Source organism: Amphibalanus amphitrite, unplaced genomic scaffold (assembly GCF_019059575.1).
Source record: "Amphibalanus amphitrite isolate SeventyFive unplaced genomic scaffold, NRLGWU_Aamphi_draft 000177F_arrow, whole genome shotgun sequence".
Lineage (NCBI taxonomy): Eukaryota > Metazoa > Arthropoda > Thecostraca > Balanomorpha > Balanidae > Amphibalanus > Amphibalanus amphitrite.
This window is the reverse complement of record NW_024881672.1, coordinates 267,114-283,466: the sequence shown is the minus strand read 5'-3', so window position 1 is coordinate 283,466 and position 16,353 is coordinate 267,114. Positions and strand designations below refer to the sequence as shown.

At 52.3% G+C, this 16,353-nt stretch overlaps 1 protein-coding gene across 1 annotated transcript; it reads left to right on the top strand.

Moving 5' to 3' along the window:
• The first annotated feature begins 100 nt into the window (after positions 1 to 100).
• Positions 101 to 14,768, top strand: LOC122383951 (poly [ADP-ribose] polymerase tankyrase-1-like). Its single transcript, XM_043370848.1, has 21 exons — positions 101 to 530; positions 2,157 to 2,381; positions 2,875 to 2,970; positions 3,340 to 3,547; positions 3,890 to 4,143; positions 4,476 to 4,597; positions 5,090 to 5,291; positions 5,601 to 5,741; positions 6,655 to 6,787; positions 7,288 to 7,386; positions 7,941 to 8,106; positions 8,362 to 8,581; positions 9,379 to 9,486; positions 9,868 to 10,182; positions 10,472 to 10,643; positions 11,071 to 11,204; positions 11,512 to 11,675; positions 12,423 to 12,606; positions 12,801 to 12,909; positions 13,211 to 13,367; positions 13,711 to 14,768. The coding sequence occupies exons 1-21, from the start codon at positions 341 to 343 to the stop codon at positions 13,786 to 13,788; spliced, it is 3,477 nt and encodes a 1,158-aa protein (XP_043226783.1). The 5' UTR covers positions 101 to 340; the 3' UTR covers positions 13,789 to 14,768.
• Positions 14,769 to 16,353: the final 1,585 nt, after the last annotated feature.

Genomic DNA, 16,353 nt, shown 5'->3' with positions numbered 1-16,353 from the left:
TTTTCTGCAAATCAGCAAATTGCGTGCATGCTTAGTAAACTTAATTTAGCGGTCGTGTATTTTTACGTCCCATCATCTGCGCCGAATTGAGTTTTGTGCTTTGTTTGCTTTCGTGTGTGATGGAGTTTGCTGCGTAGGATGTGTGTGGGAATTTAGCGATTACTGCTTCGATTAGGTTGCAAAACCGTTGATATCGCTGCATTTACATTAAGAGTGTACTGGGCATTCATTCAAAATGAGTTTTGGCATATTTGTTTCGAGGTTGTGGGTTATTTCGGGGCATGAAGCAGCGTAGTGAATTTGGCCATTGTCGTCCCAGCCTTCAGACAAGACCACAAATATGTCGCGAAGGGCTGCATTATCATTGCCATCAGATAGCTTTTCTCAGTGCCCAAATGATCCCTTGAGGGAGATGTTTGAGGCATGCCGGGTTGGAGAGGTCTCAAAGGTAAAAAAGCTGGTGACAAATCAAACTGTCAATGCAAGAGACAGCGCTGGACGGAAGTCATCTCCACTTCACATTGCTGCGGGTATGTATGTTCTCAACATTTTTTTCAGCTGATATTGGTCAGTATTTTATGACATCACTTATACAACTTGTTAAAGCACTCATTGTAAATGTTATATGTTGGTTTGTTAATGAACAAAGTTGCAAATGCACATGAATCATGGAGTGATTGAAAAACTTTGAACATATGCATATGTGTTCAAAATCAATGTATTTAAAATTTAAATGTGCATTCTAAATACCAATACAGAAAAAGCTGAAAAGGGTGTCTTTGCCTTCATCGGAATTTATGTTATTTAGGTACAGTATAGCATTAACTGCTTGTTTGGTCATTGGTGTACTGTTATCTTAGAATTGTATTTGTGTGCTGCATCTGCCCTATTGACCAAATGTTTAGCATTCCTTAATAAGAGTTTGTGTCCAAAATTTTAAAATAATCTGTTTTTAAATCTAAATGTACTAAACAAAATGACACAGATGATGCTGAAAATGTTTGTTGTTGTTGTTGTTGTTGTTGTTGTTGTTGTTGTTGTTGTTTCAATCTCAACTTATAGCATTGATTTGTCTGCTGAAGTTGACATATATTTTTTTACACTATGCCTATGAATGTTCAATGAAGCTTAACGAATGAGTTGTTTTCCATAATATTTAATGCAGCTGCATCCCATATTTTTCATCCACAGTTTTTAACTGCCTTTATCTTATTTCCATTTGCAGGTAATCAGAAAGGCACCATATTATATAATGATCAGGCTCAACATATTTTTTAACTTACTTCTAGGCCATTTGGATTATGGATGTCACCCAGGTTTATGTGTAGAGTAGAGGGTGGTTCGATTGATTCCATTCCAGTTGAAATTGAATGTATTGCTGAATAATAGATACCTACCTTCAATCACTTTTTATTGGACATTAATGTGTAGTTGTCATCAAGACCAAATTGTTTGGGAGACCAATCTCTAGTCATGTGGACTTATGATCACCAAACTCACTTTGTGCAATGCAATTAAGTTGGGATGACATTTATGGCCACCTATCATTTCTTGTTGACTGTAGACATCAAAGATGTCACAATAAGTCTTCTGAGACCTAAAGCTAATTGAACTTTCATGAATATAATGTTTTCTTGTCGAAAAGACCTGGGCCCAGTTTCTATTGATTTGTCTTTTTTAGATGAAGGTAAAAAACAAGATAACTAACCTTTGATATAGGTTCTGATATATGATTTAATTCTGTTGATCTCATATGACTGTTGGCTAATAGGGCATCATAGCTGATCATCCCAGCTCAGTTGTGTTGGAAGTCTGTTGTACACACTATTGAGAGAAAATGGTTGGGAATTTTATGGATAAAGCTAAAAGGTAGGAGTGGCCATTATTTAGACATGTTGTTAGACATGCTGAACAGACCTTTCCATAAAGATACAATTTGAGGTTTGACTGAAGTTTAAATCTCTCCCCACTGGAGAATGGCTGTCAGTAGGTGTGGCATACATATTTTTGTGCATGAACTCCTACCCTCAGGTTATGGCCAATGGTCATTGGGTACCAGTAGAGTTATGTATTGTGTAACCTTACCCCGCCCCTCGGGCTACGGCGGCCGTTAGGTGTTGCAGCTCCCTGTATTATATATCCCCCCTCTTGCCCAGGTTACGGCCGCCGGGAGGTGGTGGACCACCTGCTGCAGCTGGGCGCCAGTGTGCACGCGCGCGACGACGGCGGACTGATACCGCTGCACAACGCCGGCTCGTTCGGCCACGCCGAGGTGGTGGCGCTGCTGCTGCGCGCCGGCGCCGACCCCAACGCGCGCGACAACTGGAACTACACGCCGCTGCACGAGGCCGCCATCAAGGGCAAGACGGACGTCTGCATAGGTGGGTGCTGTGGCGCGTAGGGGCAGACCGAGGCGTCTGTCTGCTCGGGTGTGTGGGGTGGGAAATGGCGCTGGATTGAGACGATGAAGTGTAGTTATGGGGAATGGTGAGCCCGTGAATTGGGCGGCGAAGTTCGGTCGACTTTTGTTGAAGGGCTCAATGTTTGACCTAGTGTCAGCATATTTAAAGTTACAAATCGTGATCTGCTCCCTGCAGTCTGTAGACAGGTTGCAACTAGGTTTCCTAGACAGGTCTAGCTTGTCTCACCCTTTGCATTTTTTTGCGATTGAATAATGTTGTCATATTAGACCTGCGATCGAAATGTAATCGTTCATTTCTTATGTCTTGTAAGCTCTGGGTCACGCATGAGCCCTTCGTTGCCACGTCCAAAGTACAATGCTGGGGTAGTACCAGCCAACTGCATAGCTTTATCGTCGCTAGCCGCTAATCTTATCCCACAAATCGTTACTGACACTGGTCTCCCACTTTCCAGTGCTGTTGCAGCATGGTGCCGATCCCAACATTCGTAACACGGACGGGAAGACGGCACTGGAGCTGTCTGACGTATCCACACGAGCCGTGCTGACCGGTACGTGTCGGGAGGGTAGTCGGGCACCCGCCAGGTAGAGAGGGGAGGGAGCCAGATGTTCGTCGGATAGAGGGTGGAGAGAAGAGGGAGTCATCCGTCATGGCTTTGATCATGATTGGTAAATGGACCATGCCAGGCTGTTCAAGGTGCGCGGGCTAAAATGTACTATGTTTTCTTTTCAAGTTCAGGTGTATCAGATCCATGGGAGCTCGTAATGTTCAATCAGCTGGATGGTCGAACTCAGAAAATTTTCTAATTCTCCGGGCTCGCATAGCCGTGATATACCACATCATGAAAGTGCCATGCGGTAGTGGGCGCTGCCCGTCTCTCACACGATGCGAGTCACATCCCCGCCCGTTGACCCTCCAGGTGAGTACAAGAAGGACGAGCTGCTGGAGGCGGCCCGATCCGGTAACGAGGAGCGTCTGCTGTCGCTGCTGACGCCGCTCAACGTCAACTGCCACGCCTCGGACGGCAGGAAGTCGACGCCGCTGCACCTGGCGTCCGGCTACAACCGGACCCGCATCGTCAACATCCTGCTGCAGAACGGCGCCGACGTGCACGCCAAGGACAAGGGGTCAGTGCGCTGCCGACGGCCGGTGGAGACTCAGATGAGCTGATCAAGAGGAGGGTCGGGCTAGATATGATGTTTTTTTGGCTTATAGTTTGCTTTAGTCAATATGGGCTACGATCGTAAATATGTTGCGTTACATTATAAGAGTCTTCGATCGTAAAAATGAAGTCTGCCTGTTTTTAGCGGTAATACTGAAAGATGCAAGATTTAGCTGTCCTGCTCCCAGTCATATGACATCTTGCGGCTGGTATCTTGTCGATCCTTCACTGGCTGCTTGTTGACAGTCTACTCTCATTCTCCCATGGTTCGCTGATTGACACCATCGCACCCATTCCGCACCCACAGTGGCCTGGTGCCGCTGCACAACGCCTGCTCGTACGGCCACTACGAGGTGACCGAACTACTGGTGAAACACGGCGCGCACGTGAACGCAACCGACCTGTGGCAGTTCACTCCGCTTCACGAAGCCGCCAGTAAGATGCGCCTGGAGGTGTGCTCACTACTGCTCTGCCACGGGGCCGACCCGACGCTGCTCAACTGCCACTCCAAGACGGCCATGGACGCGGCGCCCACTCGCGAGCTGCAGCACCGGCTGGCCTGTGAGTGGGGTGGGGGAGAGGCAAGGTGGTGTCGTCTGAGGGAGGCTGGAGGATGGGGGTTTTTGACGATCTTTTTCTCAAACGTGTGACTTGACGTGATAGTACATACGTGACTTAACGTATGATAAGAAATGTGTTGAACGAACGTACATCATAATTGCACAAAATATGTTTTTGCTTTTTTAGACTAGGATTGATTACTGTTAATGGCTTTTGTGTTATCATTATTGTGACTGAGTGCGATTGTGCACTGTTGAGCGCAAAATGTGATACTCATGCGCGCAGAGTAGTCATGCTCGGAGCTGTCAACATGTCACCGTTTGTGTTTTCAGACGAGTTCAAAGGCCACAGTCTGCTGGAGGCCAGCAGGCAGGCGGACCCGGCGCGCGTCAAGAAGTTCCTCTCGAGCGACTCGGTCAACTTCAAACACCCACACACGGGTGATACGCCACTGGTAAATGTCGGAGCCTGCGGGGATGAGACTGACTGAGGCTTCGGGCGTGGGCCTAGTCCAAATGGAGTTCCCTTCTGCGTTGTGTTAGTGTGGGCAGCGCTTTAGTTGCTTGAATGAAATGGAATTTGACAGTCTAATTTCCTGTTGTGACGATATAATTGGGTATTGCGTCATTTACTGTCAATCCTATCAAACCTAGACTTTCCCGTTTTCATTCACGCTGCTAACTGGGCTCTAGGTAATGATTTTCCTTGTTCGTGCGTTCATTCCCAGCTCAGTGAACAGCTGGGGCATTGCATTTTGAGTAGTCACATTGGCAATCCAGATTGGCCAGTGCTCATCTTGTAGTTCATAATTCTCGGGATCATCTCGTCGTTCATAGCTCCACCATTCACCACACCCTCCTGTGTGCCTCCCCATGCCCCTCAGCGCACTGTCGGTGTTGGTCCCCGCCGCTCTGGCACCCCTCCCTCTCTTCCCCTCCTCCCCCAGCACGCGGCTGTCAGCTCACCGTTTGTGAAGCGGAAGGCGGTGGCCGACCTTCTGGTACGGCGTGGCGCGGCCCTCAATGAGAAGAACAAGGAGCTACTGACGCCCCTGCATGTGGCCACCGACTGTAACCACGCCGACGCCGTGGAGCTGCTGCTCAAACACGGGGCCAAGGTCAACGCGCTGGACAGCCACGGCCAGACCGGTGAGTGGTGTGAGGAGGCGTGAATGGAGGAGGGGACGGTATGGTGGGTCTTAGAGGTGGGATTGCTGTTCCGTATCGCGGCGTCTAATGATATTGGGCTCACTTTGATGTTGGTCGATCCATCTCACTAGACAAAGACTCGCCGTAAATTTGGGAATCAGTGGAGCGGTATTCCGACCTTGCAGAGTATCCTGATGTAAATTGGCTTCTGACAGGGTCACAGACCGTCACTTGTGACCTAACTGGGCATCAGTTATATGTGTCGCTGCCCCGCTAACCCGACCTGACCTGACGCCTGTCTGTTCGCAGCGCTGCACCGCGCCGCCCAGGACGGCTGCGTGGCCATGTGTCGGCTGCTGCTGTCGTACGGCATCGACGCCACCATCGTGTCGCTGCAGGGATGCACGGCCGCCCAGGTCGCCACCGAGCCCGTCCAGAAGATGCTGCTCGGTAGGTGACGTCCTTCAGAGGTGGTGGAGCGTGTGGCTTAGTATCTGGGCGGCTAGCGTTATAGGGTCTGGTAGAATAGGTTATGGGTAAAGATGGGGAGTGAGTTGTGGGGTTATTCTGAGGATGGGAGGCAGCTGATTTATGTAATGCCTCCGGTTTAGTGATGTCAATTACGGAAAATCGGGATACCGATACCAATTAACCAACTACCAACCAAAACCACCACGGGAAAATACCGAAACCAAACCAACTTGGGGAAAATGAGGGAAATACCAACTTTTTACCGATTTCTTAGCCTCGTATACATTAGTGAGGGTTTATGATACCAACAAAATACCAAACACATTACGATTGAAATACCAAATACCAAGTTGGTATCGGTTTGATATCGGTATACCAAAAAGTTGGTATCCGATTGACATCTCTACTCCGGTTGTTGGGGTAGGTCTACGACTCTACTCTACATGCTCGGTATTCGTACTTGCTTTCCTTCTGTCGATCGCATGATTATTGTATGATTGACAGGACATAGGCAAGATTCCTCGGTTGCCTAGTGCCGCGCGACGAAGAGTGTAATACACTATTTTACTAAATTGCGGTAAAACTGGACGAATTTTATCGCACTTAGCATCTGAATGTGTACCAGGCGTATTTTTGTATCGATGGTCCAGCTTCGCAGCTGAACACGTCATGCCCGGCTTAATAACGCACACACAACTGTCTGGTCGTCAGCTCAAGCTGTTTCATAATGCTTTTTGACGGGGCGCCTCTGTTCTTCACAAACAACGTCACATCGACAGTTATCCATAGCTGGTCCTCTCAGCCATCGCACGGCTCACTGACTGTTTTCGTTCGCTGCTCATTGTCGTTTTCGCTTTCATTCAGTGATGTGTCCACGGCTCGCTCTGTACAGATGAGCCCGGTGTGGCCAGCACCAGCCTCGAGTACCAGCTGCTCGAGTCGTCCAAGGCTGGTGATCTGGATGTGGTGCGACGTCTGGTCACCGCGCACCCCCATCTGGTCAACTGCCGGGACCTGGACGGAAGGTAGGTGACCCCTGACCTGACCTGGTCAGCTGCTGTCTAGACCTGAACGGAATGTGACCTGCCGTGACTTAAACGGAAGGTGACCTGTAACCTGACCTGGGTAGATACCGTGACCCTGACCTGATCGGTTCTACTGCCCAGACTTATTAATGGAAGGCGAGAGACGCTTATCTTTCTTGGTCGCCGCGCATCCCCACCTCTAGTCCGCTGTCGTGATCTATGATCTGATCTAGTCATCTGCAATGACCTCAGAAGGTCAAAGTCTCCTTACTCAACTGTCGACTGACTTAACATGACTAGCTGGCCTTAAACCACCTCATACCTTCATTGCTGATCTTCCCAAGTTTCCAACAACCTTCCACGACCAGAACAATATGTGGACGACATTGAACCTAACCCAGCCAACTGACGTTACCCATGCCTTCACCTGTCGGGCTGGTGTGCCCTGTTGATTATAGCTCTGGCGGTGGCGCCGGTCTGACTTCACGTCCATGTGGCAGGCACTCGACGCCGCTACACTTTGCCGCTGGCTACAACCGTGTGCCGGTGGTGGACTTTCTGCTCGACCACGGCGCCGATGTGCACGCCAAGGACAAGGGGTGAGCCAGTGTGCTCTGCGGTAGTCACATAGGGGCACTGTCAAGAGGGGGGGGGGGGGGTTAAAGAACAGTTGTCAGTGGTACAATCTGTCTTAAAAGTACCGCGCACAAGTGACGGTGGATCCATCAAGCCTGACTGAGGTAGGGCCTGCTATAATTTGTAAGTCAACGAACCAATTGACCTAGGGAATGGACGAGGATGTGAATTGCTTCAGTGACTCAAATTTAGTAGGCCCTTCCTCGGTCAGGCATGATGGATCCACCGTCACTTTGCGCGGTACTTTTAAGACAGACTGTACAGCTGGTGAGGGGGTTTAGATATTGAAAATTGCTAGTGGGCCTCTATCTCTGATGATGTGATAGGCTCTCGTAAGACATCTTATCGAGTTATGTCTGTCTAAGGACATTTCACATGTCTGACTTGCACAAACTAGTCCGCAGGATGCGCCCTACTATAATCACCTGTTCGTTTTCGGAGTACCCTTGCTTGCAGCACCTCCTCTCATCCATACCTCTGCTGACTGTGTTACGTGTCTCCTCTCCGCGGCTCACAGAGGTCTGGTGCCGCTGCACAACGCCTGCTCGTACGGCCACTACGAGGTGACGGAGCTGCTGGTGAAGCACGGCGCTAACGTCAACGTGGCCGACCTGTGGAAGTTCACACCGCTGCACGAGGCTGCCGCCAAGGGCAAATACGAGATCGTCAAGCTGCTGCTCAAGGTGAGATTTAGGAGGGGAATTAGATTTTGATGCTCGGTAGGTGTGTAGTTGCTAGTTGATCTAGTTGATGATCTGGGCGAAGGTTTTCTATGACACGCATCCCAGCTGCTGTGCTCTGCTCACGGTCGGTGGGAATCGTTGTTTTAGAGTTTTCCGTTGAATTCCAATTGGCACGGGGCCTACCCGCCAGTCTATGACATTTCCTGTCCCTGCCTATTGTTCAACCCACCTAACCATCCGTCCATCTCCCCACAGCACGGTGCCGACCCGAGCAAGAAGAACCGCGACTGCCACACGCCTCTGGACCTGGTGAAGGAGTCGGATCAGGAGGTGGCCGACCTGCTGCTCGGCGACGCCGCCCTGCTGGACGCCGCCAAGAAGGGCAACCTGGCGCGGCTACAGCGACTGCTGACGGCCGAGAACATCAACTGCCGCGACTCGCAGGGACGGAACAGCACGCCACTGCACTTAGCGGGTAGGTGGGAGAGGGCACATGAGGGGTCACAGGTGCAGGGGGGTCACGGGTCACAGGGACGCAACAGCACGCCACTGCACTTAGCGGGTAGGTGGGAGGGGTCACAGGGGCAGGAGAAGTCACAGGGGTCACAGGGACCGAACAGTACGCCGCTGCACCTAGCGGGTAGGTGGGAGAGGTCACGGAGAGGTCACAGGGGTCACAGGGACGGAACAGCACGCCGCTGCCCCTAGCGGGTAGGTGGGAGAGGTCACGGAGAGGTCACAGGGGTCACAGGGACGGAACAGCACGCCGCTGCCCCTAGCGGGTAGGTGGGAGAGGTCACGGAGAGGTCACAGGGGTCACAGGGACAGAACAGCACGCCGCTGCCCCTGGCAGATCGGTCGGTGGGCGGGAGAGGTCACGGGGATCGGATGTGAGAGATTGAGAGATTGTGCGTATGGGAGAGCTGGTGAAGAAATATTCTGCATCCCCATTATGGAGATATATACGTTGCTGAAATTGCTGCAGCTTGGAAATGCATGTTGCTTATATTTGCATGGGTGATGGGAGGAAGGTGACCTGTGAGTTTTGCGTCGGGAGAGGTTTCTGAAGGACTGGTGTTTGAGGAGACACTGAGGAGCATTTCATTTGTTTTAGACTTGATGGTGGTCAGGCTTGTGACGCTTGTTTTGAGCTTTTTTGTTAGGTGGTCAATCTACTATCTACAGGTCTAGATATCCAGGATAGTGTGCGATTGAAATGGCGTTTAAAACCGTGTATGTCACCTTATAAATGTCTCGTACGCTGTGTTTCAGCCGGCTACAACAATGTCGAGGTGGCCGAGTACCTGTTGGAGAATAACGCTGACGTGAACGCCCAGGACAAGGGCGGCCTGATCCCGCTCCATAACGCCTCCTCGTACGGTGAGTTAGTGACTGGGATGAGGCGAGAGATGCGGGCTGAGGTGTTCCGCAGTTGGACGGCCGGGGCGAGATACATAGTTATGCCGTCAGACGTCTCAGTCACTTCACGACTGAGATACAGTGGGAGTGTCATCAGATGTGTTCCTTTAGTGCACGGCGGAGATCAGGCCACTGACTGAGTCTCTTAGAGAGATTGGAGAAGGACCTAGGTTGTATAATGTATAATATCACATGGGGACTGCCATTCAGTACCTGCTTCTCTGCCTACTTTTCGTAATGTAACTCAATGGTACAACACACTAACCTCCCCGCCCTTGTGTTTCATGTCTGTGTTTTGGTGATGAGTTTGACATATATCACCAATTTGTCGTCCCTCGCCAGGTCACCTGGACATCGCGGCTCTGCTCATCAAGTACAACACTGTGGTGAACGCCATGGACCGTTGGGGATTCTCCCCGCTACACGAGGCCGCCCAGAAGGGTCGCACGCAGCTGTGTGCGCTGCTGCTGGCCCACGGTGCGGACCCCTGCCTCACCAACCAGGAGGGCCAGACCCCGCTCGACCTGGCCACGGCCGAGGATGTCAAGTGTCTGCTGCAGGACGCCATGCCGCACCTGGCCGGCGCCGCCAACACGGTGGCCGCGCCGGCCGCCGCCAGCACCGCTGCCGTTGCTCCTGCGCCCGCTAGGAAGGCTGGTCAGTGTTGTGGATGGTGGAAGGAGCGGGGGCCGGGGGGATAACCTCGATGGATGGAGACGCATAATCCGGGTTCCGTCCTCATTATTTCATATGTTAGTTTTGGCGATATAATAATATTTCGTCCAATAGCTTAGAATTTACCTTACCTCGATTACTACTGGCGAGTGGCAACAACTGGTGGATCACCTACCTGATCAATATCTGTCTCACGCCCACACCGTGTTGTGTCCCTTCTACGGACCCCGACGAAGCATTAACCTCCTCCCCTTTCTCTCATTTCCCTCAGGCATGGCGTCCGGAGAGCTGGTGATGATGCCCTCGGGCAACTCTCTACTCATCACCTGTCCGCTGGCGCCGCCTGCTGCGTTCAGCGGCGACGGCAGCGCGTGTGTGCCCGAAGTGCAGGTGGACGAGGAGCCCACGGACGCCAACGCGTCGATCGCCGCCTTCCTCAGCGGGTCAGTGGACTGGGTAGAGGACGGGGAGCGGGGAGGACAAAATATGGCCACTGGACGTCGCCAAAGATTGTGTGTGGGGAAGAGAGATATATTGTAGTCTTCCAAGCGAGAGGAGGCCGGCGGTGACTTTACTAGTCGCGAATGTTGAAGATTTGGTACTTTGTACTTGCTGTAAAGATTTCCTGGTTGCCCCATGGAATTCAAGTCTGGGTGTTTCGGATGGCGGATTTTCATTATCATTGGTCGGGATACAACTGACATGCGACTGGTATGTCGTATACGTGCTGTTTGTTTTACTGTGATGTCATTTTCCGTTTAAAGTACAAAGTTTACGAGTTTAGCATGTCGACATAGGTCAGATTTGTCCTTTACCTCTCTCCGTTCACCGATGCACCTAACCAAATATCTCCCTGTCCTTGTGTTGCAGTCTCGGCCTGGAGCACCTGCGTGACATCTTCGAGCGGGAGCAGATCACGATGGACATTCTCTCTGAGATGGGTCACGAGGAGCTCAAACAGATCGGCGTCAACGCGTACGGACACCGGCACAAACTCATCAAAGGTCGGTCGTCGAACTCAGATAAACTTAGATGGCATGCCAGATGGATGTAGATACTGGTCAGGGAGGGGCTGTGTTCGTAGATTGGGCTTATGATTAGGAAACGTTCTTGGGGAAACACATGATCTGCTACGTTGTTCGCGGTAACGACGTGTGCAACTGTGTCAGGTCAACTGGTTTATATATTGGCTCGTGTTCATTGTGTATATTCTGTCCATCGCATGACTGGGATCGCTGCCGATTCTCGCCCTCCCGCGTCCCGAATCACCTGGTCATCCGCTGACCTCCCTCCCCGCATCCCCTCCCCCAGCGGTGGGCTGGCACAGCAGTCAGTCCGCGGGCACCACGCTCGTCGATCTGGCCGTCGAGGATAAGGAGTACCAGGCGGTGGAGCACGAGATGCAGTCGACCATCATGGAGCACAAGGACAGCGGCCAGGCCGGCGGAGTCTTCAGCCGATACCGGGTCATCAAGGTAGGCGGCGCGCTGGGGGCTCGTCACGGTGGCGCGGCGAGGATGGGGAGCGGGGAGGGCTGTGTGATAGATTTGGGACAGGGGCCGGCTCAGCTTATGACGTGATGCGCGCTTTTTGAATGGGCTTACTGTCTACTATATTATCCTTTCTATTTTTTCTAATATGGAGCAAATTTCCTGACGTCAAAATCCCTACGGATAGGGCATACGCATATGCAACGCATGGCTATCTCCTCCGTGGAGATGATCAACCAACATGTAGCCATTGTGCCGTGCCGCTCACAGTCACTCACATTCTCTTAAGTTGCCCGCACGTCTGAACCAAACCGGACACGCTGCCTCGGCCGCATTGCCCCAGGCACCACCATCCGCCACCTGTTGGGTGACGACTCACCCTGGGTTTTATCCGGCAGCATCTTTTCTTACATTCAATCCATCAGTTTTCCTGTGATGTACTCGTTTTACTAGTATAACGTATCTCAAGTAGTTCTAGCCTTCTTCAGTTCGTCAGTTCTCTGCTGACATATTCGCTTTACCAGTACAGCGTTATGGGCGCAAAATGACGACCGCAGTCGACGCGCCCGTAAACCCTAATGAACGAACGAACATCTAACCGAATCATCCTCTCGTTTCGATCGTCCCTGTCCCGGTAGTGTATGTGTCACACTTGCCACAACACCACTGACCTCTGAAGCCACTTGTACATCACTCCACCATCCCTTGACACTCCTTGTCTTCACGCCTCAGATTCAGAAGGTGCAGAACCGCCGGCTGTGGGAGCGCTACGTCCACCGACGGAAGGAGGTGGCTGAGGAGAACGGCAACCAGGCCTGCGAGCGCATCCTCTTCCACGGATCGCCCTTCATCAACGCCATCGTGCACAAGGGCTTCGACGAGCGACACGCCTACATCGGCGGCATGTTCGGTGCTGGTGAGTGGCCGGCTGGACGAGATGATGGTAGAGCAAAGGTGGCAATGCCTTTGTTGGCTTGTGTTGTACGAGTTGCAGCGGTAATGGTTGTGGCGTCGAGGCGTTTTACCTTTGTGTTGTAACCTGCCAGTTTGTATTGGTTTGTGTTGTTATGTGAGCAAGTGCTTTGTTTTTAGATATGTGTTCCGTTTCAGGTATCTATTTCGCGGAGAACTCGTCGAAGAGCAACCAGTACGTGCACGGCATTGGCGGCGGTACGGGCTGTCCGACCCACAAGGACCGCTCCTGCTACGTCTGTCACAGGTGCGTGAAGAGGACCCGGGACTGACTTCCTTACACCAAAGGCGGGCAGTTTTTTTATAGAATTAAATGCTAAAACTTAGGAACTTATGTGAAATTACGCGAATAGATCTACATATTGTCTTGATTTAGATCAAACTGGCCAGATTTGCGGTGTTTCATGCACCCTCAATGAAATTTAATTTATCAACTTTCGGCGTTACTGCCACTAATTTTATTAGCTGTTTCTTGCCCCACCGTTGCCGCCACACGCCGAATTACTTTACTGCATCTGACATGTTATGTGTGAACGCCTGGTTTACAGGCAGCTGCTCATGTGCCGCACCACGCTCGGCAAGTCGTTCCTGCAGTTCTCCGCCATGAAGATGGCGCACGCTCCGCCCGGCCACCACAGTGTGGTGGGTCGGCCCAGCGCCGGCGGTCTCTCCTTCCCCGAATACGTCGTCTATAGAGGCGAGCAGGTGAGACCCCCAGGGGCGCACCGCGATCGTTACGGTACGGCTGATTGTCTTTGGTAGTTGTTTGGTCGGTTGTCGGGGTGTACGGCCTCAAACCAACTTAATCACGTGTGTCGCGTGCTGCTTTGTGCGGGACTTGTCTGATGAATTGAGTTCCGGAAATAATTAAAATATTATGTCCTACTTTGTAGACTTGCTTTGTAGACTTGCTTGCCGCGGTGATTGTACGAACAACTCTGAATTCCTGTGTGTGATGCAATGTCGCCTGATGCAATGCAATGCAACGTGAGTCGCCTGGTGCCGTTTCTTTCGTACGCCGCTCACCGCCGTTTGGCGCCTCCCTCAGGCGTACCCGGAGTACCTTATCACGTACCAGATCTGTCGGCCGGACGAAGCGCACGCCGTCGAGCCGCCGGCCGTCTGAGACAGGCGCCCAGAATAGGAGCCGGCACTGGGGGGCGACAGAAGGCACCGGCGGTCTCGAACGGGCTTCTGAATCGTCTGACAGGTATCAGTGCGATGAGCGCGTCAGGGCATCTCTGGTTTGGGCCTGGGATCACCTACCCTGGGTGGCTCCCGACAGGCAGTCGGTCTCGGTGTCCTGCTGACGGCAGCCATGACGGCCCGAGTGGCACTGCGCTGGGGTCTCGTAAGGACCGAGTTCTCCGCGCCCGGCACAGGTGCCGGTCCGGGCGTCTGGCGGCGAGACCGCGAGGGCAGGCGTCGAATCGACTAGCGTCCCGGGTGGTACGTGTACCGGTACATGATCTCTTTAGTCGGTGGCCTGTCAAATTCCTGTCTTGTTCCGCTTGTCGCCTGTTTTTTCTACACTACTCCCGAGTCGGATCTTCTGCGCGCGATCGCCAAGAGGGTCCTGCAACTGCGGCGGGCGGCGGCGGCTCGCCACACTGCCACTTGTGCCGTGTCCGTTCCGTGTCCGTGCGGCGTCCGTTCCGTGTCCGTGCTGCTCTGGTCGTGACGGGCCGTGTCACAGGTGATGTTAACTCTCGCGTCACGCGCGAGACGGTCCACTCAAAGGGCACTGCCGCGGAGAGTCCTTCTCGGAGGGCACGGAGCAGCGCGCTGCGTGGGACTCGGCTTGTGGCGGAACGGTCAGGCCGGCTGTCGCTCGGACTAAGGGCTGGTGCCTGGAAAATCGGCGGAGGCATCGACGTCTATCGGTGTATGTGTGTGCGTGTGCGGCAGTGAGTCGGCCGTTTGGAAGATATGTATACACTAGTGGATAGGAACATCTACATCTGTGATAAGAATGGCGGCGCGCGCGCCGACGCGGTCGGTGGCGCGCCGCGTGTGGAGGAGCTCGCCGGAGGGTGGCCATCGGCGCGACTCCCCCGCGCCGTCCGCTGCGATGTTTTATGGAGAGAAATATATCTGGAGACTGAACGCTGTGGTCTGAATGGGATTGTGAACGCTGTTGTGCGAATGGGATCAGCTATAGATATCAATTCACTACGGATCAGTCAAAATTAGCCCCCCGGGGACGGTTGGTTACGACGGAAATGTCAAATGGTACCGAATTTGTTATCCTGAGTAAAATATCGTGTTATATAATGCTGGTATGCTAACCTGCTCACTTATGTGAGCAGGTTAGGCATACTGATGACTAGGGACAACTAGGTATGTGATTACACTGTGACTAAAGGTATGCACTATGCATCTATATACATGACATTGTTTGACTAATTAAAAGGGAAGTGGGCGTCAAGTTACATAATGCACACGCTTAGCCGCTGTACTATCACGCAAACATGACCCGCAGCATTGCTAATTACCATGTTTGCCAGTCGGGACAGCGAGTCGCGTCGCATTTCTTGTTCTTTCCGTACCACATTAGACCTCCCGATGGATAACGAAATACTTATCAATTGATCTGAGTGAAAGATATGGAGCGACATTTTATGAATAGAATCGGACGGCAGCATTACCCATGAACCTGGACGAGATCTCCGAATACCAACGCACATTAAAAGATGAGTTTGGGCTTGAGGAACTCTGGGCGCTTTCGACATTGATCCATTTTTGGTCCTGTCGGTCGGGATTTTGGGTTGTGTGAACGATTAGGGAGGTAATTTATAGAGTATCACATTTGTATCCTGCGGCGGGCGTGCAACCACGCCACGGAGCACGGAGAGAGTACAGGTACGGTACGGTCTCTCAGACACGCGATGGTACGGTAAAGACGACACCTGCGAACGTCATCATGCATCCGCCGCCCCCACTCCCCAGCCGGCAAGATTCAGCGTAAAACATCAACAGCCAAAAAGTGCGAGAGAACTGTGCACAAAGCGGGCATTTTTGACGACCATATTTGATGCTTTGAAGATTCTTAATGCAATCAAGACTTATCTTGAAGGTGGAGAACAGAAACAGACGATGCGTAGTTGTCAAGAAGTTGACCTAAAAACGGCGGATAAGTGGTGACCGGCGGCGCCAGTGGCGGTCGCAGGGGGGGGGGGGCATCAGGGCCATGCCCCCCAAAAGGCTAATCAATCATTTGGCCCCCCCCCCCCCAAACAACCGATGGGTCCCCATGGGCGTATGGGGCCCTGGCCCGTATTTGACTGTCACGAGGCCCGAGAAACCCACGCCAGCTATTAACAGCTCCCATACCGGTCTTTGAGGGTCCTACACTGACCTCTGAGGGCCCTTCAGTGGCGGTCAAGCGCCCACATTGACCGCTGAGGACCCACGTTGACCTCTGAGGGCCCTCCACTGGCCTTTGAGGGCCCCTAAACCGGTCTCAGGGGCCCAAACGGCGGCTGAGGGCCTCACACAGGCTCTGGTGGCCTCATTTCTGTCTCAAGACTAGCCTTTAATAGCCTGTTAGGGCCCGCACTGGATTCTGAAGACCCGATCTCGGCCACTAAGAGCCCGGATCGATCTCTGAGGGCCCCTCTTGGTCTTTGAGGGCCCTCCGCTGGTCTCTGGAGTCCAACGCCGGCCTATGCTGGTCTTTTAGGGCCCCACA

Coding starts and splice junctions, on each gene's coding strand:
- LOC122383951 (XM_043370848.1), top strand. CDS start 341: ATGTCGCGAAGGGCTGCATTATCATTGCCATCAGATAGCTTTTCTCAG. Junction 5,742..6,654: donor CGTCCAGAAGATGCTGCTCG/GTAGGTGACGTC, acceptor CGCTCTGTACAG/ATGAGCCCGGTGTGGCCAGC. Junction 7,387..7,940: donor GTGCACGCCAAGGACAAGGG/GTGAGCCAGTGT, acceptor CGCGGCTCACAG/AGGTCTGGTGCCGCTGCACA.